This window comes from Gallus gallus, chromosome 1 (genome assembly GCF_016699485.2).
Source record: "Gallus gallus isolate bGalGal1 chromosome 1, bGalGal1.mat.broiler.GRCg7b, whole genome shotgun sequence".
Taxonomy (NCBI): Eukaryota; Metazoa; Chordata; class Aves; order Galliformes; family Phasianidae; genus Gallus; species Gallus gallus.
In genome coordinates this window covers 32,839,703-32,864,507 of record NC_052532.1, presented here as the reverse complement: position 1 = coordinate 32,864,507, position 24,805 = coordinate 32,839,703, and the positions used below count along the sequence as shown (strand labels likewise).

The following is a 24,805-nucleotide window of genomic DNA, read 5'->3' as shown; positions in this document are numbered from 1 at the left end:
GGCATGTGCCTCTCTTCAGATATTGATCTGCTGATCTAGCCTGTCTAATATGAGAGGATTATCTTGGCAGTCTGTGTACATTTCTTAGAAGCAAAGGTTGAAGGTTGAATGTTTTTTTGCCAAATGCTGTCTTCTGTTTTTTTTTTTTTTTTTTTTTTTTGTGTGTGTGTGTGTGTGTGTGTGTGTGTGGTTTTTTTTTTCTTTCCAAAAGATTTCTACTGCTCATACCTGTTAGAGGCTGCAGAATCCAGTGGCTGGGGAGATGCGAGTCTGCTGCAGCTCCTTATTGCTAGGTGTTGCCAATGCTGAGGCTGAACACATATGCTCCACACAAAGAAACAGATGAATACATAGATAACTAAATAACTTTTTAAGTAGCTACAAGAAATGTTATGATAATGTAGAATAAGAAAGCACAAAATTATCATCTTTTTCCTGCTGATTCTTTAGTGTTGCATTATGTGTCATCTGAAAAATAAAGCAGCATGAGTGCCTTTCCTGAGATGCGGTGCAATCGTAGCATGCCTCATTGTCACTACAGAGGACACAGGAATAACTGCTGTGTCTGTAATTGATTTTTCAGTTCACTGGCCAAACATTAAAAAAAAAAAAAAAAAAAAAAAAAGGTAGCTTTTTCTCCAGTAACATTAATTATTTTGCTTTGTTTTGAAAAAAAAAATGAAAATTGTAACATCCCTTGTGTTTACCTTAGCATTTAAAAAAATCTTGTTTAAAAGTGTTAAATGTCATATGGAAGCAATTTTCTTTTGCCCTCTCTGAGGATGTTTACTTTTAGGTTCCATGTGTAACCAGATTTGACTAGGTTTCAAAAATAGTTTATTTACCTGGTTGTTGTACTTTTAGCAAATGAACTCCACAATGAAAAATATGTCAACTTTAGTGACAGGTTAAAACATGATTAAATAATCCTAATTCACCTTATTTTTCAGTCACATATCTGGAATATGTGTCATCATTCATTCAATCACTGTAATAGGTGGTAAACATGGAATCATCAGAATAAATACCTAAGTTGTAAATCCAGACTTCACCTTCATTGACAACACAAAATTTTAAGTTAATCTTTGAAATTCTGACTCATAACCACTGATTAAGCCCAAAGTTCATGTTGATGTGTATCTACCAGTGCTTCCCTGGGAATCTCTGGCTTGCTGAGTTCCAAAGGTAATGAGAGGTAACTGGTATGAGAGACGTCCCCTCGCTTTTTTCCTTTCTGCACTGCTAGTTCTCCACCTAGGCTATGGAGCTGATGTTCTGTGTTCACATAAGACAGAAGCTTGTACACCTGAAAGCTTGTTTGTTTTTTCCCCTGTTACATTGGTGGCTGATCAAAGAAGAGATTATATCAGTAACAAAAAGCTTTGTGTTTCTTATATTCTTAGATCACCCTAACTACAGCAATATCACCCTAGTGCTAATGAGAGCAGGATTGAATGAAATTCAATTTTTTCCTTACCTACTGCTTGGTGGATATAGCAGAAAGATATTGTAATTAATCAAATGGGTCCCTTCCAACCCAAGCCATTCTGTGATTCTGTGAAGGAAGTGGAAGCTGTATTTTGTTTCATATACCTTTATCTGGCTTTTCACAAAGAAAGCTTAGTTGGAAATCTTGGCTTAACTGTGGCTGTACAAGATTGTGATTACTTAGATATAGCAGGTACTAATACTTATTAAACTACCAAAAATATGCAACAGTATTCTGTGTGTGTACTTGCATATGAGCAAGATTTTGCAAGTTTATTTGTAATCCTTCCTATCTACAGTGACACACTGAGAATGATGTGACATATCGAAATTGCTGAACTGTAGCGGAAATACAACCTACATTTGTTTTTCATGTCCATCAGAATAAAGAAAGCAAATAGACTATGTGAACAAGAAACACACTTTTTTTCTTGGTCACCTAAGAGTAGGACAGTGATTTATAGTCTGTTCTGTTAATGGTGTATTTTAATAGCTAATTTTATTTATTTTTCTGGTACTGTTACCCCTCCCCTCCCATTCAAATATCTTGGTGGTACATAATAATGACTAATTACTTGGGGGAAATGATGAAGCAGTTTGTTAATCTGCTGAAATATTGTTTGTTTTCCCTTGCAGATGGTTATTAAAAATCAGTAGTTCCACTGTAGTCCTTAATGTAATTACTCATATGAATATGGTATGCATAAATAAAGACTATGTATGTACATAGTTTGAACAATTGGATCGCTATAGTATTTCACATGGTACATCTTCGTAATTATCCCCAAGGTGACAAAAAGGCCGAAATTTATGTAGTATTATATGTAACTTGGATTGAGACTTGGGGCTAAAAGTCATTTCCATTCCTGTACTTTTTGGTGATCTCTTGCTTCTTGTTTTAACCAAAACTTTGCTTTTGTGACAAGCTTTAAAAATGCCCAGCTGCATGCAAAGAAAACTTTGCACGTTGTACCTAGTCTCTCTGATCTTGCAGGATTTACCTGGAAGGTAATTAAAAGAAGTTACATTCATCTAATATAACAGTGCAGAGCTGTAGCGCTTGTATGCCAGTGAAGAACTGGTTTCTGTGGGAGGAGGTGATGGCGAATCAGTGGTCGCCTGCTCCTGCTGCTTGCCTTTGGCTGAATCTTTTCACTAGTCTCTGCACTCAGCTTTAGGAGCTATGCTGGTAGAGAACTAACCCTACAAAAAAAGAGATATTTTTCTGCCCATCTAAATCCCTGGCTTACCTTTATTATATGACACTGTTCAGGCAAGTAAGGGATGAAAGAGTGTGGGAAAAGTGGTAAGGGATTTGTTATTTTTTTCTGTAGCTGTTCATCATTAGCTTGGTTTAGTTGTATCACCCAGTTGTGCCTGTGTCTTGGCAGAGAGCACGTAAAGGAGCCTTTATGACTTTTCCCCCTCATTATTTTACAATGACTACTAGAATGATGGGAAACCTGAGTACAGATACAACCCATGACTTTATTTCATCCAGGCCATGCAAATGTATTTCTTCCTCTTTTTTTAATGGCCCATGTATGTGTTACTGCATAACTTATACAACTTTAAGCAAATGAAACCTAGCAGATAAGTGTCAGATCTTGACTCGAATGATCAAGTAGAGAAGTTGAGAAATGGCGATTGCACTGAGCAGTCAATTCAGAATACTGTACCTGATTTAATGCTAGATTTGTCTATAACACTGCATTTTGGTAAATACATTATATTCCTATTTGTGAGTTACAAGGTAATAACCTGGAGCAATAACTTACGATCTGCTTTGTAGCAAAATTCTCACAGAAGCTAAGGACTCAGATACATAATTTAATGTCAGATGAACTGTTCAGATAAGACTAAAATGTCATTCATCTGAAGGAAATAAATTTAAAACTGTCATGAGGGAACAAGAATAGTCACAAATTATATATATTTAAATTTATTTACCGAATGTATTTAAGCATATTCTTTAAGCACATTCAGTGACATATAAAATGAGAAATAATAATTACTTAGCTTTATTTTTTTCCAGGATCATAATTGTCCTGAAGTTTCTGACATACCAGTATCATACTGATTAATGAGATAGCTATTGACAATTTCACTACATGAAAAAAAGCTGTAAAAGTGGCAGGCTAATTACAGGATACACCATTAATGGGTAAGATATGATTATATCTGTTTTCAAAGTTGCACTCTCACATTACAGTGTTACATCTTCTGAAACATAATATGAACGTATATTATATGTAATTGTCAGGAAATTCGTCAGGAAAAAAAAAACAAAGCAAAAAAACTTCACAGTCTGTACACACAGATATCTCTCCGTCTCTTTCTTCAGTCCTTCTTCACATTGATTTCAGGCAGGATTACTTGCATTAGCAGAGGATGGAGAGCTGAGTGTTTGTGCTGGTTCTGAATAATGAGTTTCTGAAAGATTCCAGAAAAGGCACTCAGTTCCTCAAACATTTTCTGCAAACCAAGCAACATGCTTTGAAGTCTGTGCTCAGAGAAGAAGAAACAAAACCAAACTGTGAATCTTCCGAAATACCATCTCCTCTTGTGGAATGCTTCAGTGGCTTAATGAGGTTAATTTGTATTAGGCTGTGGGAAATCCGTTATCTACTGCACAGAGGCTTTCATTTCACATGAATGTGACAGATACTGTACTTACTGCACTCAAACTTAATTATGTGATAGCATAAGGAGCTGAAATCCCTGCATTTCCTCTCAGGGAATATTCATAGCATACTCTAGATGGTAAACAGAAACTAGAGGATGGTTGGCCTAGATTTTCAATTATTGAAATATATTACACACATATAAACATATACCTTTTAGGTTGTTTTGGTTTCATACCTAGAATATTTAAAAACAATTTTAATAATGAAAGGTCACTCTCAGTACGTGGTTATTTTTTATTCTATTCCTTTTTCACATTTTTTTTACCCTTTGAAATGCTTTTCTGTGTTGTACGTGAAACTAAGTGACCATTTCTTCTAATTACAGTCTTTTCCAATAAGAGACTTTAAATGACCAATTTTCTCTTCCTAATTAGTACAGAGTGAGTCTTTCAAAAGTTTTGTTTCAGAATGAACTTTTCTTTCAAAGCTCTTAACAACTCTTTAAACCAGATTCCATTCCAGATGGCTATTGATGTACACACTAATTTCTCCTTGTAAGTATATTATTGCATTTCTGGAGATTTGGTAGAGCTGTTGTAAAGCTACCTGATGAGGGACTGAAGGGACTACATGTCAGGATCATTGAGATACATTACAGTACAAATAAGGACTGAAAACTAATATAGTGAAAAATTAAGTGGGAAGAAATTCACTAAATTATTTTTTAGATTCAATGTCTGCTTTTTGATGTATATTTAATAACACAAGAACAGTGAATTTTTATTAGCATGTGTGAGTATAAAATGTGTAATTGCCTATCAAAATAAAAATGAATGTGAATTTACAAAAGCAGCTTGTGTTTGTTCTCTTATGTATCACATGTATTACATATTTTTCTCACAGATTTCTGGCGTGTGTGTGTTATATGTCAGTGTATCATAATAAGATGAATCATGAGTTAATCATTTTCACTGATAACATTATATAACATTTCAGATGCAGTACAGCATGATATGATGAATATAATGCAACCTGATGTAGCGCGATGCAGTGACTACAGAGATCACAGGCTGTTCAGTGGACTTTGTTCTACTGCAAAATGCATAATTGCCTGAATGAAATGTTTAGTAGTTTATGTTTTGTTAATGAAGACCCAGAGTCTAATTACTGCCTGTGGCTTTTGTCTTTAGGCACATTCTTGGGGGCCGTATTCTACATCAAGTGTATTTTGCTCCTTCAGTCCTTTTGGTAGCTGATAGTGTACAATAATAGCTCAGTAGATCCAGTTATCAATGTTGGGCTCCCAAGAGCCCCTTGGTAGGGTTTTCTCCATGTGGAAACTCACTTCTTCTGTTAGCATATAAAAGGTAACTGAACCATTCAGTGCACTGGCTTTGCGCAGAGCGTCCAAATGCTAACCAGCAGAAGAAATAGGGGGACTGCTAAAGCAACTGTTGCTTTGTATAATTCCTTTTTCTCCCTGTATGGTGTTATAGATCAGTACCAGCTACGAGTTCAGAGTTCTTGCTCTTCCTTCTGATGGAAATGAACTATCTTCAGAAATGCTGTCTTTTTTTTTTTTTTTTTTAATCTTTCTCTTTACCACTGCATGCTATGATAAAATTATTTTTTATGAATTCCAGATCCTTTGAGAACTGGCTGCTCAACCAGAAAGGGTAGTTTTCTTACCAATCTTAGCATGTAAGTCCTCTCATAGGACTCCATTGGCATTGGTTAGAGTAGGACAGAGTTAATGAAGGTTGTCCTGCTGTCATCTGGGTTTGAAAATCTTTGATTTCCTTTGTTTCCAGACTTCCTTTGCAATGCCAGGCAGACAGTTAAAATGCAATTCCTTAATATTTTTTCTTTCATTTTCTTTTTCTTTTTTTTTCTTTCATTTTCTTTTTTCTTTCCCATTTTCTTTGTCTTTCTCTTCTTTTTTCTTTTTATCTTTATCTTTTTCCTTTTCATTTCCTCTTTCAAGGCATTCCTTGTATCCTGCCAGCTCTTCTCTGACCATCTGCACGAAGGTTTTGGGAGAACATATGAAAAACTGCGTTTGCAGTGGACGTAAACTCTGGACACATAGAATCTGAAAACATGCATATGTATGAATTTTAAAGTTGATACACTTCCCTTCCAAGGTCTTCCCCTGAGGGAAAAGAATACAACACTTGGTAGAAATATACAGCTGCTTATGGGAGTCCAGAAATTAATGCATTTTGTACATTAGTTTTATAATGTCTCTGCTTTCCACTTCACTGGATCAGTTCTGTATGCAGCCTTCTCCAATTGCTTTTCTTTAGCCAGCATTTTCTGCCTGAGATAGTTACACTACATTTGGAAAAGAAATCAACTTTACAATCTACTGTTAGTACCATTGTAATTCTAGTTTCATGCATGGCAGATTGCCTTACAGATCCAAGTTTGATGCATTTCTAATTAAGAAAAACAAAAAAGTACCCTCAAACAATACGATGTTACCTCACAGTGTTATCAAATTGCCCATCTTTTTATTTTCACAGCTCACCATGTTAAAACTGGGACCTGTGAAGTGGTGGCACTCCACAGATGTTGCAATAAGAACAAGATAGAAGAAAGATCACAGACAGTGAAGTGCTCCTGCTTCCCTGGGCAGGTAGCAGGTACCACTCGGGCAGCTCCTTCTTGTGTTGATGGTGCGACTACTTCTATTTCTTCCTTTTATTGCATGTTCCTAGAGAATTTTGATAGCTTAAAGACATCAAAAAGCCCACTTTGTCGCAGCTAGCTTTTTAAAATAAGGAGAAAGGCTTCTGCATTTTGAAGGGCATGCCCAAGGTGAATGGGATGATGATGGGAAAAATGAATTATTTGTTATTACTCTGTGGAAATGCTAAGTAAAATTATTAGATGCTAGTGAAGGAGACCTCTTGAGAAGCTAAATTTGACCTAACCAACAGAGTGCCCCCAACAGTGTATGGAATTCATTTAATTAAAAGTGTTTACACAAAGTCTACAAGAGCATGTCATTTCATATGCTACAGTCTTACACTTCATTTATATACTTATCTTCATCATAAAGCATTAAACAAGCAAACAAAGATAACACAATTCTGGCTATTTCTGAAAAGTCTCTGTAGGCCAACAATATTTTTTCTGTTCATTGTACAGTATTAATGTTTTATTTAACAAATCTGACATTGATTCATATGTTCTAATTGGGAATATACTAGCTTCTTTTTCATTTCTATTTCTCTGAAAGAGGAGCAGAATAGGCTTACCCTTTCCATGATACTGTTGATATGTTGTTGGCTGTCAGAGAAACTGTAAATATGTCATCTTTGGGGAATATATTTAATCAGCCTGTGCTATACTGTAGAGTAGATCAGGCAAAATATACTAACTCAAAAGAAGAGAGCCTGCTTAAAACTTTGAAATCTGGCTGAGCAAGAGAAAATGAGAGTTGGAAAGGAATGCTATTACTTTCTGAACTGCAGTAAATTAGAAAAAAAAAGTGGTAAAGAGATTGTCTTTGATATATGTAGTACCTTGTGCAAATTGAGGCTCCATTTTTTGTGAAGATTACGAGCTGCTGCAAATCATAGAGTAAATGTCGGTTAATATATTTCCAACATTTTCATGGAAAATAAAAGAGGTGATGCAATATAATGACATATTAAAATGTCCATTTCAAGAACATGCAAATGTAGTTGTTTTCTTCTCTTCTAGCTTCAATAGTGGAGCAGAAATGGTGGTGCCACATGCAACCATGTCTTGAAGGGGAGGAATGTAAGGTTCTTCCAGATCGTAAGGGATGGAGCTGTTCCTCCGGGAATAAAGTGAAAACAACTAGGGTAGGTATGAAACCAACCTTACATGCTACAAACAGGTAAAAAAATGTGCACAGGAAATTGGATACACCTGGATGACATCAGCTGAGAAGAGCAAAGGAGTGTGGGAAGAGACTCATACTGGGAGTGGACTTCATCGTCCTGCACGCTTGTCCCAGCATACATAGCAGTTGCTTGATCATGGTAAGCAGTGTGCCAGATCGTCTCAGGTGAGCAGTGGAGATGATAGAGTTGACACCTTTTTCAGCTACTGGTAATGATTACATATTACAATCTGTTATGCGTTTCTTTTTGAAACAAAATCTATACACTGTGCTAAGCTCTTTGTTTACAGGATAGCAAACAAGTACATTTTGATCAGTAACATGGCATTACCATGTTTCGACGTAGAAACTGCTGGGCATGGTAAGCATTTGATATGCAATTAAAAGAGGATCTTCTGGTTCTTTCTGTCATGTGTGACTGATTAACTACAAAGTGTTCAGTTTCAGTAAATTCCTTTTCTCCATTTGACACTTCTTGTATTACTGTTTCAAAATTAGATTACCTAAAGTAAATCTAACATGTACAATGCCTGAAAACAAAGTAAATGTTCTGTCATCTCAGTTTTTAGTGCCTACCAACACAAAAGTAACAAATTCTTCAGCTAAGCAGGAAGTTCTGAAACTTCCTCAAACTCCAGAACTGTTTCTCTACTGGATCAACAGTTCTATATCCACATAAAACATTACAAATGCTCCCTGAAGACACATATGTATGTGTATAGGCAAAAACACCTTCACCTCTTCACTCCCCCATCCATACCTGATGACTGTTTTGCTTATATGTTTCTAATAATTGTGGTGTCAGGCCAGTACATTGTTAACGTAGGTGTATCTGAGTGTGTAAGTCATTTGAATAAAATCTTCCCCATGTAGGCACTAAATTTCTGATACACCTTGATTGTACTGAAATGTTGTATTGTCTGGCTGAATTATATTTTATTCCACAGAAAGGTCTGCATGTTTCAGTTTTTGTATGCCTAAGTTTTTTGCCATTTTGACATTCTTTAAAGGAAGGATACTTCCTCAATGTTTGATGTACTCTTCTCCCAAATCCTCTGTCAAACGTATATCTTCCGAAACTAACCTTTCTTAAATTCTGCCCACCTAACCTAACTTAGTACCTGCTAATGCATATCTGGTTATATGAATATAAAACATGTGTGCATGTGTAATCCAACAGAAAGGAACTAGAAAAAATGTAATAATGATGATAGAAATAGGAAAAGAAGTGTGTGTATGTTTTGAAATTTGTCCTTGTTACTGCTGCATTATATATGACACTATTAGTGCTCAAGAATGCATGCCCTTTTATATTTAATGTGTTTAACAAGCATATAAGTAAAAGTGTGGCTCTGGATTACCCTCCTGTAGAAAAAATAAAAACGATCACAAAATGGGAAGACATCAGTAGGAACCTCTTTGAGGATATTTCTTCACATTTTGTCAAAAGATAGGTTCTTCTGTCAAGGTTATGAAATTATGCTTGCCCTTAGGAATTCACAGAAGCCCAAGGCTGTTGTTCTGAAGGGCTCATGCCTCTGCTGCAGACTCACACGTCTGCCTCTTTGCAGGAGTTAGCCTTTTTTTGTCCTCCATGTATAGTGGCAGTCCTCAGGACTCACTTCATGGTTCCTCAGAAGTGATGCTATGAAAAAGCCAGCTATTAGACACACTGACTCAGTACAGTGACCACCATAACCCGCAGCTACTAAAAGGAAAAAAAAAAAACTGATCCCTTTAAATCCCCTGCCATTTGCTTTGCCTTCTAGTTTGTCCAGATACTATGTGTTTCCCCCTTCTTCATTTCCCAAATATGTGCAATACTGTTTTGAGATGTTCTCAAATTTGAATTCAAATTACTGGCTGAGACTTGGTCTCAGTCATTGAGAAGAGATGATAGGGAAATGAAGTTCTCTGTCTTTCTGGGCACAGGAGGCTGGGATTTTAACAGATATCATTCTGAAGCCCAGAAAAATATATATTGCTATTGAGAATGCAATTGACTGCAGTAAGAATAGCTTGTTATCAAAAGCAAGTATTTTTCCCTAATATGTAGTAAATACAATATTTTTGTAGTTCCTCTTTCTGCTCCCCCAAGTCTATAAATAACAGGTAAAATTCAAAACAGCTCTGAGGTTTCAAAACTCCTTTTAAAGCAAAATAAAGAATTCTTCAGAGAGCAGTATTAAGAAGACATGAATAATATCCTTCCGATTGCTAAATGAAATAACCCATATGTGATTATCATGTATAATGTAAAATCATAAAGAAATGAACGAACTGAACAGCTAAGATGATTTAAGTGTACTGCATGAAGCATTGTGAAAGCTTTCCTAAAAGGGTCTAAGAAAGTATTAGGTCTATATTCATCTCCAAACATCTTCTGTAAGTTTGCCTCCTTTGTGAGGACAAAAAGTAACCCAATTAACTGCTGAAGCACTGTCTTCTCAGCTACAGGATACCAGATTTAAAAGCAGCACCTAGATTTCCACAAGCTTTTAATAATTAAACATTATAGTACATAATTGCATCACTGTAGAGAATGATGATGGCAATTGTTGATACTTCGTTAAGCAAAAATCTAAGCAAAAAGGCTATGTGAATAATGGAAGAAAATTAATTTATTTTAAAATATGTGGTGTGCTTGAGGTTTTGCATTTTATTCAGATGAACCATATCTAACAAATTTACAAACCAATAGAATATTAGAAATAGTATGAATTCTATGGTACTGAGAATTCAAATGTTAAGAAAAGTCAGATAGCAATTATTTACCTTAGTAATGCAAAATCAGGTATTATGGAAAGATTAAACTATATTCCTAATTTCTCTACATACTAATGGAAAATAAAGATGTTAGGTGTTAATCATGGAAAAGCAATGATTTCTAGGGTGGGGAGCATGTTTGTGAGTGAACACAAATACTGAGTGAATACTGAGTAAACTCATTTTGGTTTAGAATTGACTATTTGGGGCCTATGTAGCCTGCAGGAGAGAAGAGGGAATGCCAATTTAGTTAATGTTTCATGTAGAGAAATATATGTTTGTGTTCCTGAACATTATGCTGCAACAAAAGAAGATGTTCCAAAACTCATTAATTGAATTATGAAGTGCTTATATGCATAACTAAGGTTTACCAGGGACATTGCGGCATTTTCATGTGGCCAGACTGAGAAACTTTCAGGAAGGAAGTAGATGAAATTTTTTTTCTGTATGGTTGGTCTCAATTTTTAGTCTCAATCTATTTTGCAAAATAAGCACAAAAATTTTGCCAAGTTATTGTCCATAAATAGTGACAAAATGTATAGAAAAGGGGAAAAAATCTGAAGATGTATTTTTGCTTTTGAAATATGTTTTTTTCTCGCAACATTTTTCTACAATAATTATCTTGTGTTTCCTTTCCATCTCATGAAACAAAAAAAATGCCCATATAAAATGATAATTTTCTCATCACTTGAATGCCCAAAGTATGAAATTGACAATGATGTTAAAAAAAATACGAACTTTATTAAACAAAGGAGCACTTTACAAAGACTAGATAGCAACACTGTGCAGTGAGATAAGATCACCTAAGAAGAAAAAATCCTGTTTCCTATTTGTCACCAGTATGAGGTGTACCTCTTCCACATTGGAGATCTCTGAGTAGTGGTTTTTCTAAGGCAAATCCAGATGCCAGTCTTTACTTGTATTTTTAAGAACAGCACATTGTCCACTGTCTTTATAATACAGGTTTACTTCAAGTAGCAGGACTAGAAGCTACATGTGACTTGTGTGAAAGTGCAATCTGCAATGCCTCCTGGGGATCCTGATTCCCCAGGCATCAACTCTTAGACTAGCTTGGAGCAAGGCTTGGCTCTTGGGCAACCCATAAACCCAGATGTTTTTTCTAAAGAATCTGGAGTGCGGGAAATCATGTGAAGTGGTGCATCTTGAGGCTTCCCTTCAGATCCTGGAGCTTCAATATGACAAGAAGTTCCTCTTCTGCTCAAGAATGGGAAAGTGCCCCTGGGCTGCAGTTCAGGCACAGTCTATAAATATGTTTGGAGAAGTTGGGCTGGTATTTCATTAAGATACAGGGAAATATATACTGGTATTTTTCATGCAAAACAGTACCTTGTCCTTGAACTTTTATTTTGTACTGGTAGAATTGCTAATGGAATAAGGTGCATTTTAATACAAAGCTCTGGTAAGACTATTCATATTGGGATTCACCAGCATTTGTTTAGAGCAGGATTGTCTAGCCTAAGATCCAAGCTGTCTTATTAGTCTCAGAGGCAACTGCCCACTTCCAAAGTACAATCTGTTTCGTCCTAAGATAGGTCAGATGAATTGTCTTCAGAAGGTGCTTATGTCTCCCTAATAATTCTGAAGGAAAGCTTTGATGATTAACTTAGTGCCTAACATTTGGATGCTTAGCGTTGAATAAGAAGTTGCTGTCTAGGAGGCTTTCTTTGATGTGGTCTTCAGTAGGAAGCTGATCTAAAAAAAAAAAATCCTAAATTCTCTGTCAGTTTGGGAAGCTTTGGGCTTTGACCACTGTCAAATGTAATACAGTAATACAGTCAGTGTAATACAGAAGAGAAGCTTCTAAAATGTTCCTGTTCTGAAGATACTCAACTGTATGCCAGATAAGTGAATCTACTGTGATGAGCATCATGCCTAGTATCTATTATTCATCAGAAATTGGTAACCAGTGCATGTCCTTTTAGGACAGCCTTGTTGTTGTTATAATAATAATATAAATGAACCAAAATGATGCATTACATAGCAGGTATTTCTTATTAACCTTTGAAAATCTCTAGAAGGTGAAAGCGAACAAAGTAATATTTTCCTATGAACAAGTGCTAACAGTACTTTCACACAGGTCATAAAGGGCCATCTTTTGGAAATGAGCATCTAACTTCTGGAATAGCTTAACACCCACACTTTTATGAGAGGCAGAAGGAACTGCAATTGTCACTCTGAAAACAAGCTATTATTTTTGATATGTGGGTAAAAGCACACTCCAGAAGAGAAAGAAATCAATAGTTAATATATTACTATGTAGCTATATGCCAACCCAATATTAGAAATAGAGTACTGTAAATATATATATATAAATATATACATATATATATAAGGAACAGAAAGAAATAAGAGAGAAATTTTACATGGCCAGAAATAAATCCATACTGAGTCCATTTATCTACATTCCAAACCCAAATCAATACCAGAGATAGACGACTAATGGAAAATAAATAAATAAATAAAAGAGAGGGAGAGAACAGAAATATTGCCAGGATGCAGAGAAATCCGTACTGAGAATGTTTATCTACATTTCAAACAATACTGGAGAGAGTCTGAAGTCAGATATTTGTAATATTCCATTTAATCTAATTTTGCATTGTGACATCCAGAATTTAGAACAAACTAAAAATTTGATAACATCATTGGAAGTGGAGAAGTATACTGTGCAAGCGTACCAACTGGCTACAAATGATGTTTAGCATGCGTATTCCACTACTCTGAATCAATGCAATTCTGCTGCTATCTATAAATATCGCTTATATTTTTACCCTGTCTTCTTGTTCTCACTTGTAGACACTAGATTGTTTCTAAATTAATTACAGCTGTTGATAGGAGAGGCAATAATTTTATTTATGTTTCAAATTGTAAAGTGTGCTGTTCATAAGGCTTTCAGTCCGAGGAATGAAAGAGCTTCCATTAGAATCATAGAATCATAGAATTGCTAAGGTTGGAAAAGACCCACAGGATCATCCAGTCCAACCATTCGTTCGCCCTTCACCAATGGTTCTCGCTAAACCATGTCCCTCAACACAACATCCAAACGCTCTTTGAACACCACCAGGGTCAGTTACTCCACCACCTCTCTGGGCAGCCCATTCCAGTGCCTGACCACCCTTTCAGAGAAGTATTACTTCCTAACGTCCAGCCTGAACCTTCCCTGGCGCAGCTTGAAGCCATTCCCTCTAGTCCTATCACTAGTCACACGAGAGAAGAGGCTGACCCCCAGCTCACTACAGCCTCCTTTCAGGTAGTTATAGAGAGCACTAAGGTCTCCCCTGAGCCTCCTCTTCTCTAGACTGAACAATCCCAGCTCCTTCAGCCGCTCCTCATAAGGCCTGTGCTCCAGACCCCTCACCAGCTTTGTTGCCCTCCTCTGGACACACTCCAGGGTCTCGATGTCTTTCTTACAGTGAGGGGCCCAAAACTGGACACAGTACTCGAGGTGTGGCCTCACCAGTGCTGAGTACAGGGGGACAATTACTTCCCTGTTCCTGCTGGCCGCACTATTTCTGATACAAGCCAGGATGCCATTGGCTTTCTTGGCCACCTGGGCACACTGCTGGCTCATGTTCAGTCTAGCATCAATCAACACCCCCAGGTCCATTTCCTCTACACAGTCTTCCAGCCACTCTGCCCCAAGCCTGTAGCGTTGCCTGGGGTTATTGTGGCCGAAGTGCAGGACCTGGCATTTGGTCTTGTTGAATCCCATCCCACTGACTTCAGCACAGCTATCCAGCCTATTAGGTACCTTTACACAGTAATGCTAAAGAAGGAAGAATGAAGGCAGGATGGTATTTACTAAGAAACCTAATATCAGATGGCAGCATTAACAGTGATTCAGCTACTGTCATAACCAACATGGGAGTAAGACAGCACAAAAAATGAGAACTAAAATGTGTCCCTGAATAAGAGAAGAGAAGAACATTGTTCTGGAATCTGTGCCTGACATCAGCAGTGCGGCTGTGTTAGCTGTTGATTTCTGCTCCCCTTTTTCAGCAACAGATGCCCTGTCTCTGCAACAGACAGAAAAAAAAATGAAAGTATAACTTTTTTGTTGTTGTTTTTTTGTTTTTGCTAATGTTGGGAAGAAATATTGCCATTGTGGTTGCCTCTTCCCTCACATCTTAATTCCTCCTCATTCCTCCAGAATTTTCAAAAGCAGTACTGGTGATGATATGTAAGTAGAAAAATCAGAAATTCATAAACACTGTGCAGAGGGAATTTTAGGATGTTTACAATAGACTGGAGGTATTGTTATAGTCAGTCTGTGCTAGTAAGGCAGTGCATTTCCTGTGTGACATTTTTTCAGAGTAAAACTAGTACTAACCTCCATCACATGAAGCAGTTCACCTTTTGCTTTGACCACTGTGAAACTTGAAATACTTACAGGATAAATCAATGATTTGCCAAGCATCAGTAGTAAATAATTACAGGAAGTGGTTCTTCAAATGTTATTTAAGGAATCATATTAAATTTAAAGACTGCCTCTCTGTAAAACTCCTCTATCCCCCTGCCTCACTTCAAAGTTTCTGTCTATAGACACCTCACCTTCTACCTTAGTTTTGGGTGAAGATTTATGGGAACAATACGCATATGGGTACAGTGATGAGCTATATTCTGTGGTTCATAAAAAGGATGCAATTACAATACAAGTAAGTGCACAGACTGTAGCAAAATATTAGCTATGGAAAAGAGTGATTGCACTTGTGACAGGCTCTTTGTTGCTATGGTATCTCTTTCCATGCCTTTGGCTAATCTGTCACTAGCAGAAATTTGCAGCTGTCTCAGCATGTTTCTCATTGCTAACTCAGAGAACCAGTGTATCTAATCTGTCATTAAAATAGCAATAAATGGTATGTCTACATTTTCTTTAAAAATGCAGGCAAGTTTCAGGGAACAAATGAGCTGGGAATGGAAATAAGATAACATTTTCTAGGGTCATGTTAACTTTTTGCATTAGTGATTATTGTTTTGATTCACTGTCACAACTCATTCACATTGAAGATCAGTTTTTTGTTTTTTTTTTGTAGGTTGCTCAAACAGTAATCTTTTTTTGGACACTTGGACATTTTGAGGAAAATATTTAGCATCTCTGGCCAACATACATTAGAGTTTCCCAAGTGTAGCTTATAAAAGGTTTGAATGAATCACCAGTTTTCAAGGCTAAGTAATTCACCAAATCTCTTAAAAATATCTTCAGAATACCAAATTTATATCTTAAACATGAAGTTGACAGGCCTAGTTCTATCCTATAGAAAGGTTCCTGTTACAAGTCTACATTTGACATGAGTTTAGGCTCACAGCTTGATTATAGCCATTTATAGATCACAAAAATCTGGACAAGTCATAGTTTTTTTCATAAAGACAAATGTGTATTAAAAACAAACAAACAAAAAACAAGACACAAGACACAAGTTATGGTGATAAGGATTAGAACAAGAGAATTAAGGTAGTGAAAGAGGCCACCTAGAGCATGTGTGGAGATTTTGACATAAGAATGTGTAAGAGAGATAGTTCACCATGCTGTGCAAATTATTTGAAGCAGATCTAATAGTTCAGTACAGAACTTTCTTACAGGCATGTGACTCTAATTACACGAATCCAAATGAATTACAGAACTAACTACAAAACCCATAAGAGTAATGCAAAAGTTAGCAGTTCATTGCTGTATGATGTCACATACTGGACCTGGTCTTCAACTTGTTCTTAACTTCTTCCATTTCCCACATACTTTTTCTACAGCATAAATACACATGGACTTCTTGATCTGATTACAAGGTGGAACAAGGGATCCACCCAAAGTTTATTGAAATATGATGGAAAAAATGAATCCAGTGCATTCCAGAAAGCAATGAAATAGACCCATAAAAATAGGGATGCTGAAAACATTTTGTATGAAATTATGTCATGAAAGTGTTTTGTATTTAAAGTTTGAAATGTTACAAGCAAAGTCATCAAATGACAGTAAAACTTGGGCAGGTCAAGATATTCCAAATATTTAACCCAGGAAATTTTCTGTCTCAAATTTTGCTGAGTCCTATGTATACTGATCTGAAGGTCTGGGAATGAGGAACACCAAAAGAGAATGGGATAAGGGCAATATTCATACTTATAGCTCTTCTAAACAGGGAGAGCTTGTTAATGCATTACTTAAAAAAAAAAAAAAAAAAAGAAAGAAAGAAAATCAGAGTGGTATTCCTATTTTTTTTAAATTATCAGAATTTAATTGCCTAGCAGGTTTGAAAATTTGCCTTGATTTTTTTTGTTTTCAGCCCCTGGTACTACTGGGGACTGCCTTGGGTCTTCTCTCTAGCTGTTCTGAGGTTTTATTCTAATTATTTTTATAAGAGGGTTCTCTGTACTAATCATGAGAAATGAAATCTTCTGCAAACCCTTTTCTACACTCATAAAGTGTTAGTAATATATACTACGGTTTATACATTTTTATGAGGGGATAGATTTCGGCAAAACTGCAGATAGTATCCATTGCAAAGCATTATTTTAGCTTCTACAAAACTTGAAAATTGATGGAATTGCTCTAAAATCAAAGACAAATATTTGTCGTTAAAGAAAAACATAAATGGATTCAACTGCATGTCATTAATTAACTAATTGGTTATTTTTTGCAAATACTGCTTTCTTCCACCTGGGAATCCTTCACTCCATCAGTCCAGCTGAGAGGTTTTCTGCCTTTGTCCCAAAAGATTCCACTCCCGCTTGTGATTTCTATTTATTTATTTATTTATTTATTTATTTTCTCCTCAGTTTTTCCTTTGCTGGCATATTTGAGATACTAAATTCATGTCCGAAGAATAATTTTCTGCCTCTATAATGGAAAATAAGAATGACTTCTGAAGGCCATATGTAAATTACCGGTTTTCTCCACTTCTCTACAAAGAGGAAAAGGCATAACACTGAAACCAAAGATGTTTTTACTCTCATTTACAGCCTCTGTGCCCTTTCAGAGCTATGTAAGATAGAATCTTTGAATCTCTAACAGTCTTTTTTAGCTTTAGCAATGGGAAACCTTTGTCATTTTGCAGTACTTTGCAAGTATAGGAAGATGGTCTTCAAATGCCAGTATCATGAGTGATGCTGGCATGCTCTTAAACTAGTGCTTCTTCCTTGTTACACCCTCTTTTGTGATCTGTGAGGGCTTTGGATCATTTCTGAAAGTCAGAAAGATTGCATTTCATTCAGAAGGACTGGAGCATTCTGAAACCTCTCATTACCCAATGCTGCATGCAGAACTCTTGCTTCTATTTGGCACAAGCTTCACAAACTGTTCAGCCACAGAAATGATGTGAGGGTGTGGGAAAATGGACCCCAGTTCTCTAATAGGTATTGCTTTCAATTCTCCCAAATTCCATAGTTTTCTTGAGGTATTTCCTTATTCATTTGGACTGTATAGGAAACCTCAGATGTTCTACTCTGTTTTAGCTCTGCTTTTCTGCCTTCTAAATGAGAGAGAAAAAAAGAATAGAAAATAAAAAACAATTAGAGAAAGTCAGTCATACAAAGCATTCATACACAGTCACTGATGTAATTGTGAAAATCTCTCAAATATGTTGGAATCAGATTATCCTAATAAAAATAATGAAGACAGTCCAGTCCTATCCAAAGAGTATTCAGACTAAAGGAAAAAAAAAAATGTATTTCAGGCAAGAAGAAATGAAAGACTCATCTCTAGGACTAAATTAAAAAAGAAAAAATAGAAGAGGACCAACATCAAATTCATTTCTGTAAGATTTTCAAAATTGTTTGCATTTTCGTAGTTTATAATTTACTCCTTTTTCCACCCTGAGGAGGACTTGGTTTATCTGAGGAAAGACAATACTGTTAATGAGAGAAGTCTCCAATGGTTTTTCTATGTTCCAAAAGTAGACTTTGAGCTTTCTTCTACTCCTTTATTAGCATGTACAGATGATTCATTCTCAGATCTTTCAGTCCTGATGACTACCATTCAGTACCTTCCATATCTGCAGTGAGAAATGTCATAGAGCTCTGAAGTGAAGATTTTGAGTAAAGCTGCAAAATATCAAATTCACCATGACTTCTTTACCTGATGTGACCCGTAGCATTATCTTGGTAAGGGCTCTAAAACCAGAAGTGAACACTTGGGTGTCTCCAGTTTATAAAGATGGGTATCATATCAAGTGAACAATGGATTGTTTCTATGTAGCCTGCATCTATTAACTCAGTACGAATGGAAGATTCAAGGATTTTAATGGAGCTGCATATTTTAAGATGTCTAAAAATAATGCGCGTTCTGGTTTGAGAATACCAGAAAATATCTCACTAACACTAGACAGAACAGCAGCTTTTTCTTTCATCTTGAATTTGACCATTGCAGCTTAGGGACATAACCCTGCCAAAAGAAGACCAAAGAACTTAACTTTTCTTGTGCTGTTACCAATCTCGTCAAATGTACAGTAGCTATTCTAGAATTTGGAGATCCCTCTGCTGTACCTCCTTGCAATCTTTTTGGAGTGATCTTGGAAAAGAACAGCATAGCAAATTATCTTCAAGGCATAATTCTAATTCCAGTTGCCAAGAGTGATTGTTCAACATTATCTACAAAAAAGAAAGAATAAACTTTCTCCTGGAATGCAGCTTGTCAGTTTTGAAGCTGACTGCTGGCAAAGCCAATTTCTTTTAGGGAGTCATTCAAGAGATATCTATGCGAGAGCCCTTTTTCTCTTTCTTGACATTAAATCACGTAATTGTTATTTACATTCCTGAAATTTGAAGGCTACGACATTCAGATCCTTTTGGCCTTTTCTTCATTACTTTAAATTTTAGAATACAAGTGACTAATTATGATTAGCTACTCTGATATGTTCATATTTAACTTGTCTTGGGCCATGTACTAGTCAGAGCATAATGAGAAGATGAAGGTATGAGGAGAACTGTCCAGATTCTTTACCCAACACAAATGGAGTATCAAGGCAGGTTTTTAGTCACATTTCTAGAGTTCATTGTTTCCTTAGACAGATTACATCTTTTCTGTGCAATGTGAAGTCCAAAAAAGAGTATCAAGGTAATCCCCAGAACACAGGAGTTATAGGAAGTTGTAGCTTTTACCTGGATATCTCCATAATACTCAAGCAAGAAGATATTTCAAGTTTATCACAAGTTTGGGGAAAATGCTGAGGAAGACCATCAAAGAAATTTTCTGGAATTAAAATCAATGTGTATGCTTCCAAGAATGCCACAGGAAGTTGTGATCATACATGTCAGGTGTTCAAGAAGAAGGCAGTGAAACTTAGTCATCTACATGCTACTTCAAGCACAGATGGTGGATTTGCTCTCTGTTCTGTACATTTTTTTTTAATTTAAATTGGAAGTACTGATTTCTCTTTTTCATTCTTTCTCTCTAGTAACCAAGATCAACAAATAGTCAGGAATGAGCAACTGTAACCCTGACTACTTCCTAGTGAACCAGGCTTTATGTATTTTTCCCTAGGCAGAGAGAAATCATCCTAATTGTTCATCTATGACAGCTTTTAGGTGAAAAGCTCTTCAGTCTTCCCTTTTCTTGCTTCTATTAAGAACTGACAAAAGGTGAAAGGGATTTTTCTGTAATCTTCTAAATCTGCCACCTTTCTTCTGTTTCTTATTTGTATTAGAGTGATAGTGTGATGGGTACTCAGACTTGAGAAAGTTAAAATTAGATTCCTTTAAAAATGGAATCTAAATGGGTACCCACTACTCTGTCGGCACTCACTACTTTGCCTTAATTTTCTCTGCACACGGGAAAGTCTTTTCCTCATTTGGAGACTCTAAATTGATGGAAAGAAAGAGGAAAATGATCAAAGTGTTTCAAGTTGATGTCTGATTCATTGTTTTTAAACATTTCTTTTTCCTGCCTGGATATTGCTCTGCTGTATTCTAACTTGTTTTTTAGTTGTCTTATATTCCCTCAGCTGTGGCAGTATTCGTGGAGCCAAATGTGAGTGCACTACCTCAAAATGCCAGCAGTGGAAGCTGGTAAGCAAGTGGGGGAAAATCACCAAAGGAATCTGGAGCTTGGGACAAAGGTAGAAAACACATCAGTACTGCATTAACAGAGCAGCAGGTACCCTCATAGAGAAGATAAAATTACAGGTAAGGAACTAATTTATGTTTCTATTTTGATCTCATCCAAATGGCTTGTTATTCTTCATTCAAAATCCCTGGAAAAAAAAAACACACCTGGGGATAACACATTACTAGAGATAATTTGAAGTTCAATCTTAGCGAGTTTCTGGAAAAATATATTAAAAGGTGAAAATCCATTTTAGCTACTAGGCAATTTAAACCCTCAACCTAGTGTAAAATAAGGACTTTTTTTGTTGTTTTGTTAGCAAATTAGACAAAAGTAGCTGGTTGGTAGAGGTTTCACTTTCCAATCAAGAATAATAGTAGGTTATTTAGATTAGTGCTGTAAGATTGAGTGAAAGATAAAAGGACTCTGCTTTTCCCTTTACTTTCTCAGAGTTAGCAGGGTAGTATGACTCTATAATCCTTCAGATTGCCTTTTTGTAAAAAGGACTGAGGTTTTTTTTTGTCTTCCGTTTGAGATGATTAGATGGTGTAAAACAGCAGAAAATTACATTTTTTTTGATTAATTGTCTTGCAGTCTTTTATGTCGTCATGCCGCAGTCCCACTGTGGAGTTGTGATCACCTCCAAAAACCACAAGAGGATATATCCTTGTCTGAATTACTACAGTTATTATCTGTTACAGAAAGTAAAATAAGGTTTATGTTTAAGTCTTCTCTCAATACAAAACTTTTGTCTGTAAATGAAAAATTTCATGAAGTTATAACAGTCTTACATAAACTTGATTTCTCTGCTGAATTACAGAATTACTGAGAAAGTTTAGTTATGGACATTGTAGTAACATCTTTTGGAAGAGAATAACAACAAAATACATTTGAAAAAGTAATGAATTATATTTATCCTTGACATAACTCATACGTCTTCATCAGTTACATACTGATAATTGTCCTAGTGCATTATATCAATTATGTTTAGTTTGTAAAATATCAAATTCGAGTGAATATGAATCCAGAGCCACATTTCTTTCTCTGATAATATTTTAAATGTGTAGTTATTTTATTAAATCAATAGGCCATCCAACTTATGAGTTTTATCTTGTAATAGAGGTTTCTCGTAATCTGCAGTAGGACATTTATGTTGAAAGGCCCAAAGGAAAACGAGAAAAAGGAAGATAATTATCTTTTGTAAGCATTATTTAAAGAAATTTAATTGCTCTTTTGAGGTGCTGTGAACCCCTTTTCAGAAGCAATCAGAATTTATTAGCAAATCTAAAAACTTACCTCAAAAATCCAGATAAGGAACTAGGTGCCTGAATTGGTAGTGTGTTTTGATGTTATTTTATGGTGTTTCCTGTGGCCTACTAGCCATAGAAGTGACTGTAAGTAGAGTTCTCTTCTGAATGCACATTTTTGTCAAACTTGATGCAGTTGAGTTTTTTTGTTTTGCTTTTTTTTTCTTTAAATGTATATAAGTTAAGAAAACAGTAAAATCTTTGTTTAGAGGGAAATGTATTCTGATCACATGCCTCTTATTTCTATCAAAGTTCTATTCAACACAATTCTATTCAATTCCCTTCTATTCTTTCACTTACTGTTTTATAATAGAATGCTGATATACTTACAAAAATGAGAGCAAATGCTACTTATCCATTTCTGTTTGGTTTTCTTGACAAATCACAAAGTTTGAATTTGAGTATATTTGAACCTCTTCCTTTGAAATTACTGTTACTGTTTGGGGTATTTTTTGAGACCATGCTCCCTAAGAGAATTTACTTTGGTTCTGAAATATGTTTCTTCCTGTTGTTCTGTACTTTTACCTGTAAGTTAAAGAAAGCTCCATCTATCCCAGTTTTGTTTTCTGTAAGTAATTCCGTAACAGTGTAGTACTTGACATGTGTTTGTTTCTTAGGCAAACGTGTAAAACTCTTCAAGTCCGAATGGAGAAGTAGAGAAAGGAGGTTTCTGCTGTGCCTGATGACAATTTATGATTTTTCCACACATACTAAGTAATCTGGCTCCACGTTGGAGCACTAGTTGTGATGAATCCTAGTCATGGTCGGATTCTAAGGAAGGGCCAGAACGTTCGTTGAGGAATAAAGAGTCAAACCACTCCAGAAAATGTGTTCCAGCCCTGGTTTATTACTCACAGAGCAGCAGGTGTGTACAAATACAGGTTTACATAGCATTAACAGGAACTGTTGTACCTTACTCTTCATTGTAGTTATTTAGTTTGCTGCAGATACACAGGAATCCTGGCTTATTTGGGCAGTACTCCAGGAGGGTGGTTCAACAGGCTCTGCACTGTGTTACTGAGCAACTTCAGTGCATCAGTCAGGAGCTTCTAAGAGCCTTTAAACATCTTTCTTCTCTCACTCTCCTTTCAAAGGGAGATCCAATTAATAAACTTGTGCTATCATCATAGGAAAGCATGAAAACACTGCTTAAAAAGATGTACATATTGGTAAATGCAGCTAGATGTTTCATTATTGAAAGCTTGGTATCTCATACTGAATTACTTACAATTCAAAAAAAGTTGGGAAAGGGGTATTTGTGCTATATTCCTTAGATATAATAGAATTTGTCTGTTTAATCTTAAAACTCTCCTGTTTTCAGAAATATATGCCATGCTCTAAAATATTTTTCTTCTATTTTTCTAGTTCTAGCTTTAAGATCACTTGGCATATGATTAGTATATATGGAGCAAGTGGAAAGCTCAATTTACATGTGAAAGCCCTTTTAGTTTTCCTTAGTTTTTAACAATGCTTGTCTAGATCTGCGTATTTAACTGCTAAAAATTTCCTGCTGAAATCATTAGGAGTAGTGAGAAAACGTGAAATACAAAAGTATACTTAAATAGCACAGTGTGAAATGAGTTTTCAATGTTTGTTTCATTCTAAGGAACAGTCTAAAGTACAAGAATGATCACAAATACAATTCTGTTTAGTCTCAGTGCAATAAAAGCACAAAAGAATTAGGAGCTTTAGAGTCTAGTACTAATGAAAGACGCTGGAAACTTTGGAGCCATTTAACTGTATTAGGAAATGTTCTGTTTAGCTAATAAAATGAGCTAGAGTTGTTTGCCAAAGGACATACCTGTGGATCTAGAATTCTAAATTGCTTTGCTGCATATTGTGAATGTGTTTAGAAACACATTTTATATTGCATTCCCTAAAGTAGAGTGAAGAGAAAAAATTAATACTCTTGAGTCTTGATATCAAGAGACAGATATGGCTGAAATTTTATGTCCAGGAATGAAATAACTGAAGTCTTGAAAAAATCTGTCTATACTTAATCCTCACTGAAGGTAAATTAATTCGTATAGTTATAATTAAATAGTTGTTTTCACAGCTGCCCAGAAATCACTCTAATTTTGTCGTGTGTTATTAGCTCAAGTCAAGTAACAGTCTACAGTCATGAAACAACAGCCTGTTTCCCAACTCAGTTCTCTGTTGCAGTTACTTCTGAAGCATACTTCTTGTTACTTCAAACATACTTCTGAAGTACAAGTGAATCACTTCAACCTTTCTCAAACTTCTGAAATGATTTCTTCTGCCCCTCAAAAATTGGTTATCTATCATGGACACCTAAGTACGCACCTATCTACTGTTAAGTGCATACGAATATGGATACCCTATTACAAACATATCCTTAACCACTCTCTTTGTCTATCTTTTGTCTGTTCCTTAATGTTGAAAACAAAATATAGGATTCTCATGTTCTCAGGAAGTTGTCAGCCTGTCCTCTGTTAAGATTTGCTAAATAATTTGAAGTATCACAGATACAAGGTAGTATGTTGCAAGTAGAATATTTCATCAACAAAAATACACAAGTGGCAATGCAAACTGTCACTTGCTTTAACAAGCCATGTATGAAAAATAGTGCATAACAAACATGCTGTATGGATTTTGAAGTTCCAGGAAATAATGAGCTTCCATCTGTTCAAAATATTTATTTCCAGCTTGGACCTTCATATGCAGAGTGCAT

At 35.9% G+C, this 24,805-nt stretch overlaps 1 protein-coding gene across 3 annotated transcripts in view; it reads left to right on the top strand.

Annotated features, from left to right (window-relative positions):
* FAM19A2 (family with sequence similarity 19 member A2, C-C motif chemokine like) overlaps window positions 1-24,805 on the top strand; it is a 182,041-nt gene that overhangs the window by 147,519 nt on the left and 9,717 nt on the right. For 2 of the 3 annotated variants that reach the window (XM_046943735.1, XM_040670421.2), the window contains exons 3-5: window positions 6,641-6,793; window positions 7,827-7,951; window positions 22,731-22,977. In XM_046943735.1, the coding sequence (XP_046799691.1) occupies window positions 6,641-6,793; window positions 7,827-7,951; window positions 22,731-22,742 (290 nt within the window). In that variant the 3' untranslated portion in view covers window positions 22,743-22,977. Of the gene's footprint in view, window positions 1-6,640; window positions 6,794-7,826; window positions 7,952-22,730; window positions 22,978-24,805 lie in introns of those variants that run through there. The other variant, XM_001234988.7, reaches the window with a different exon arrangement.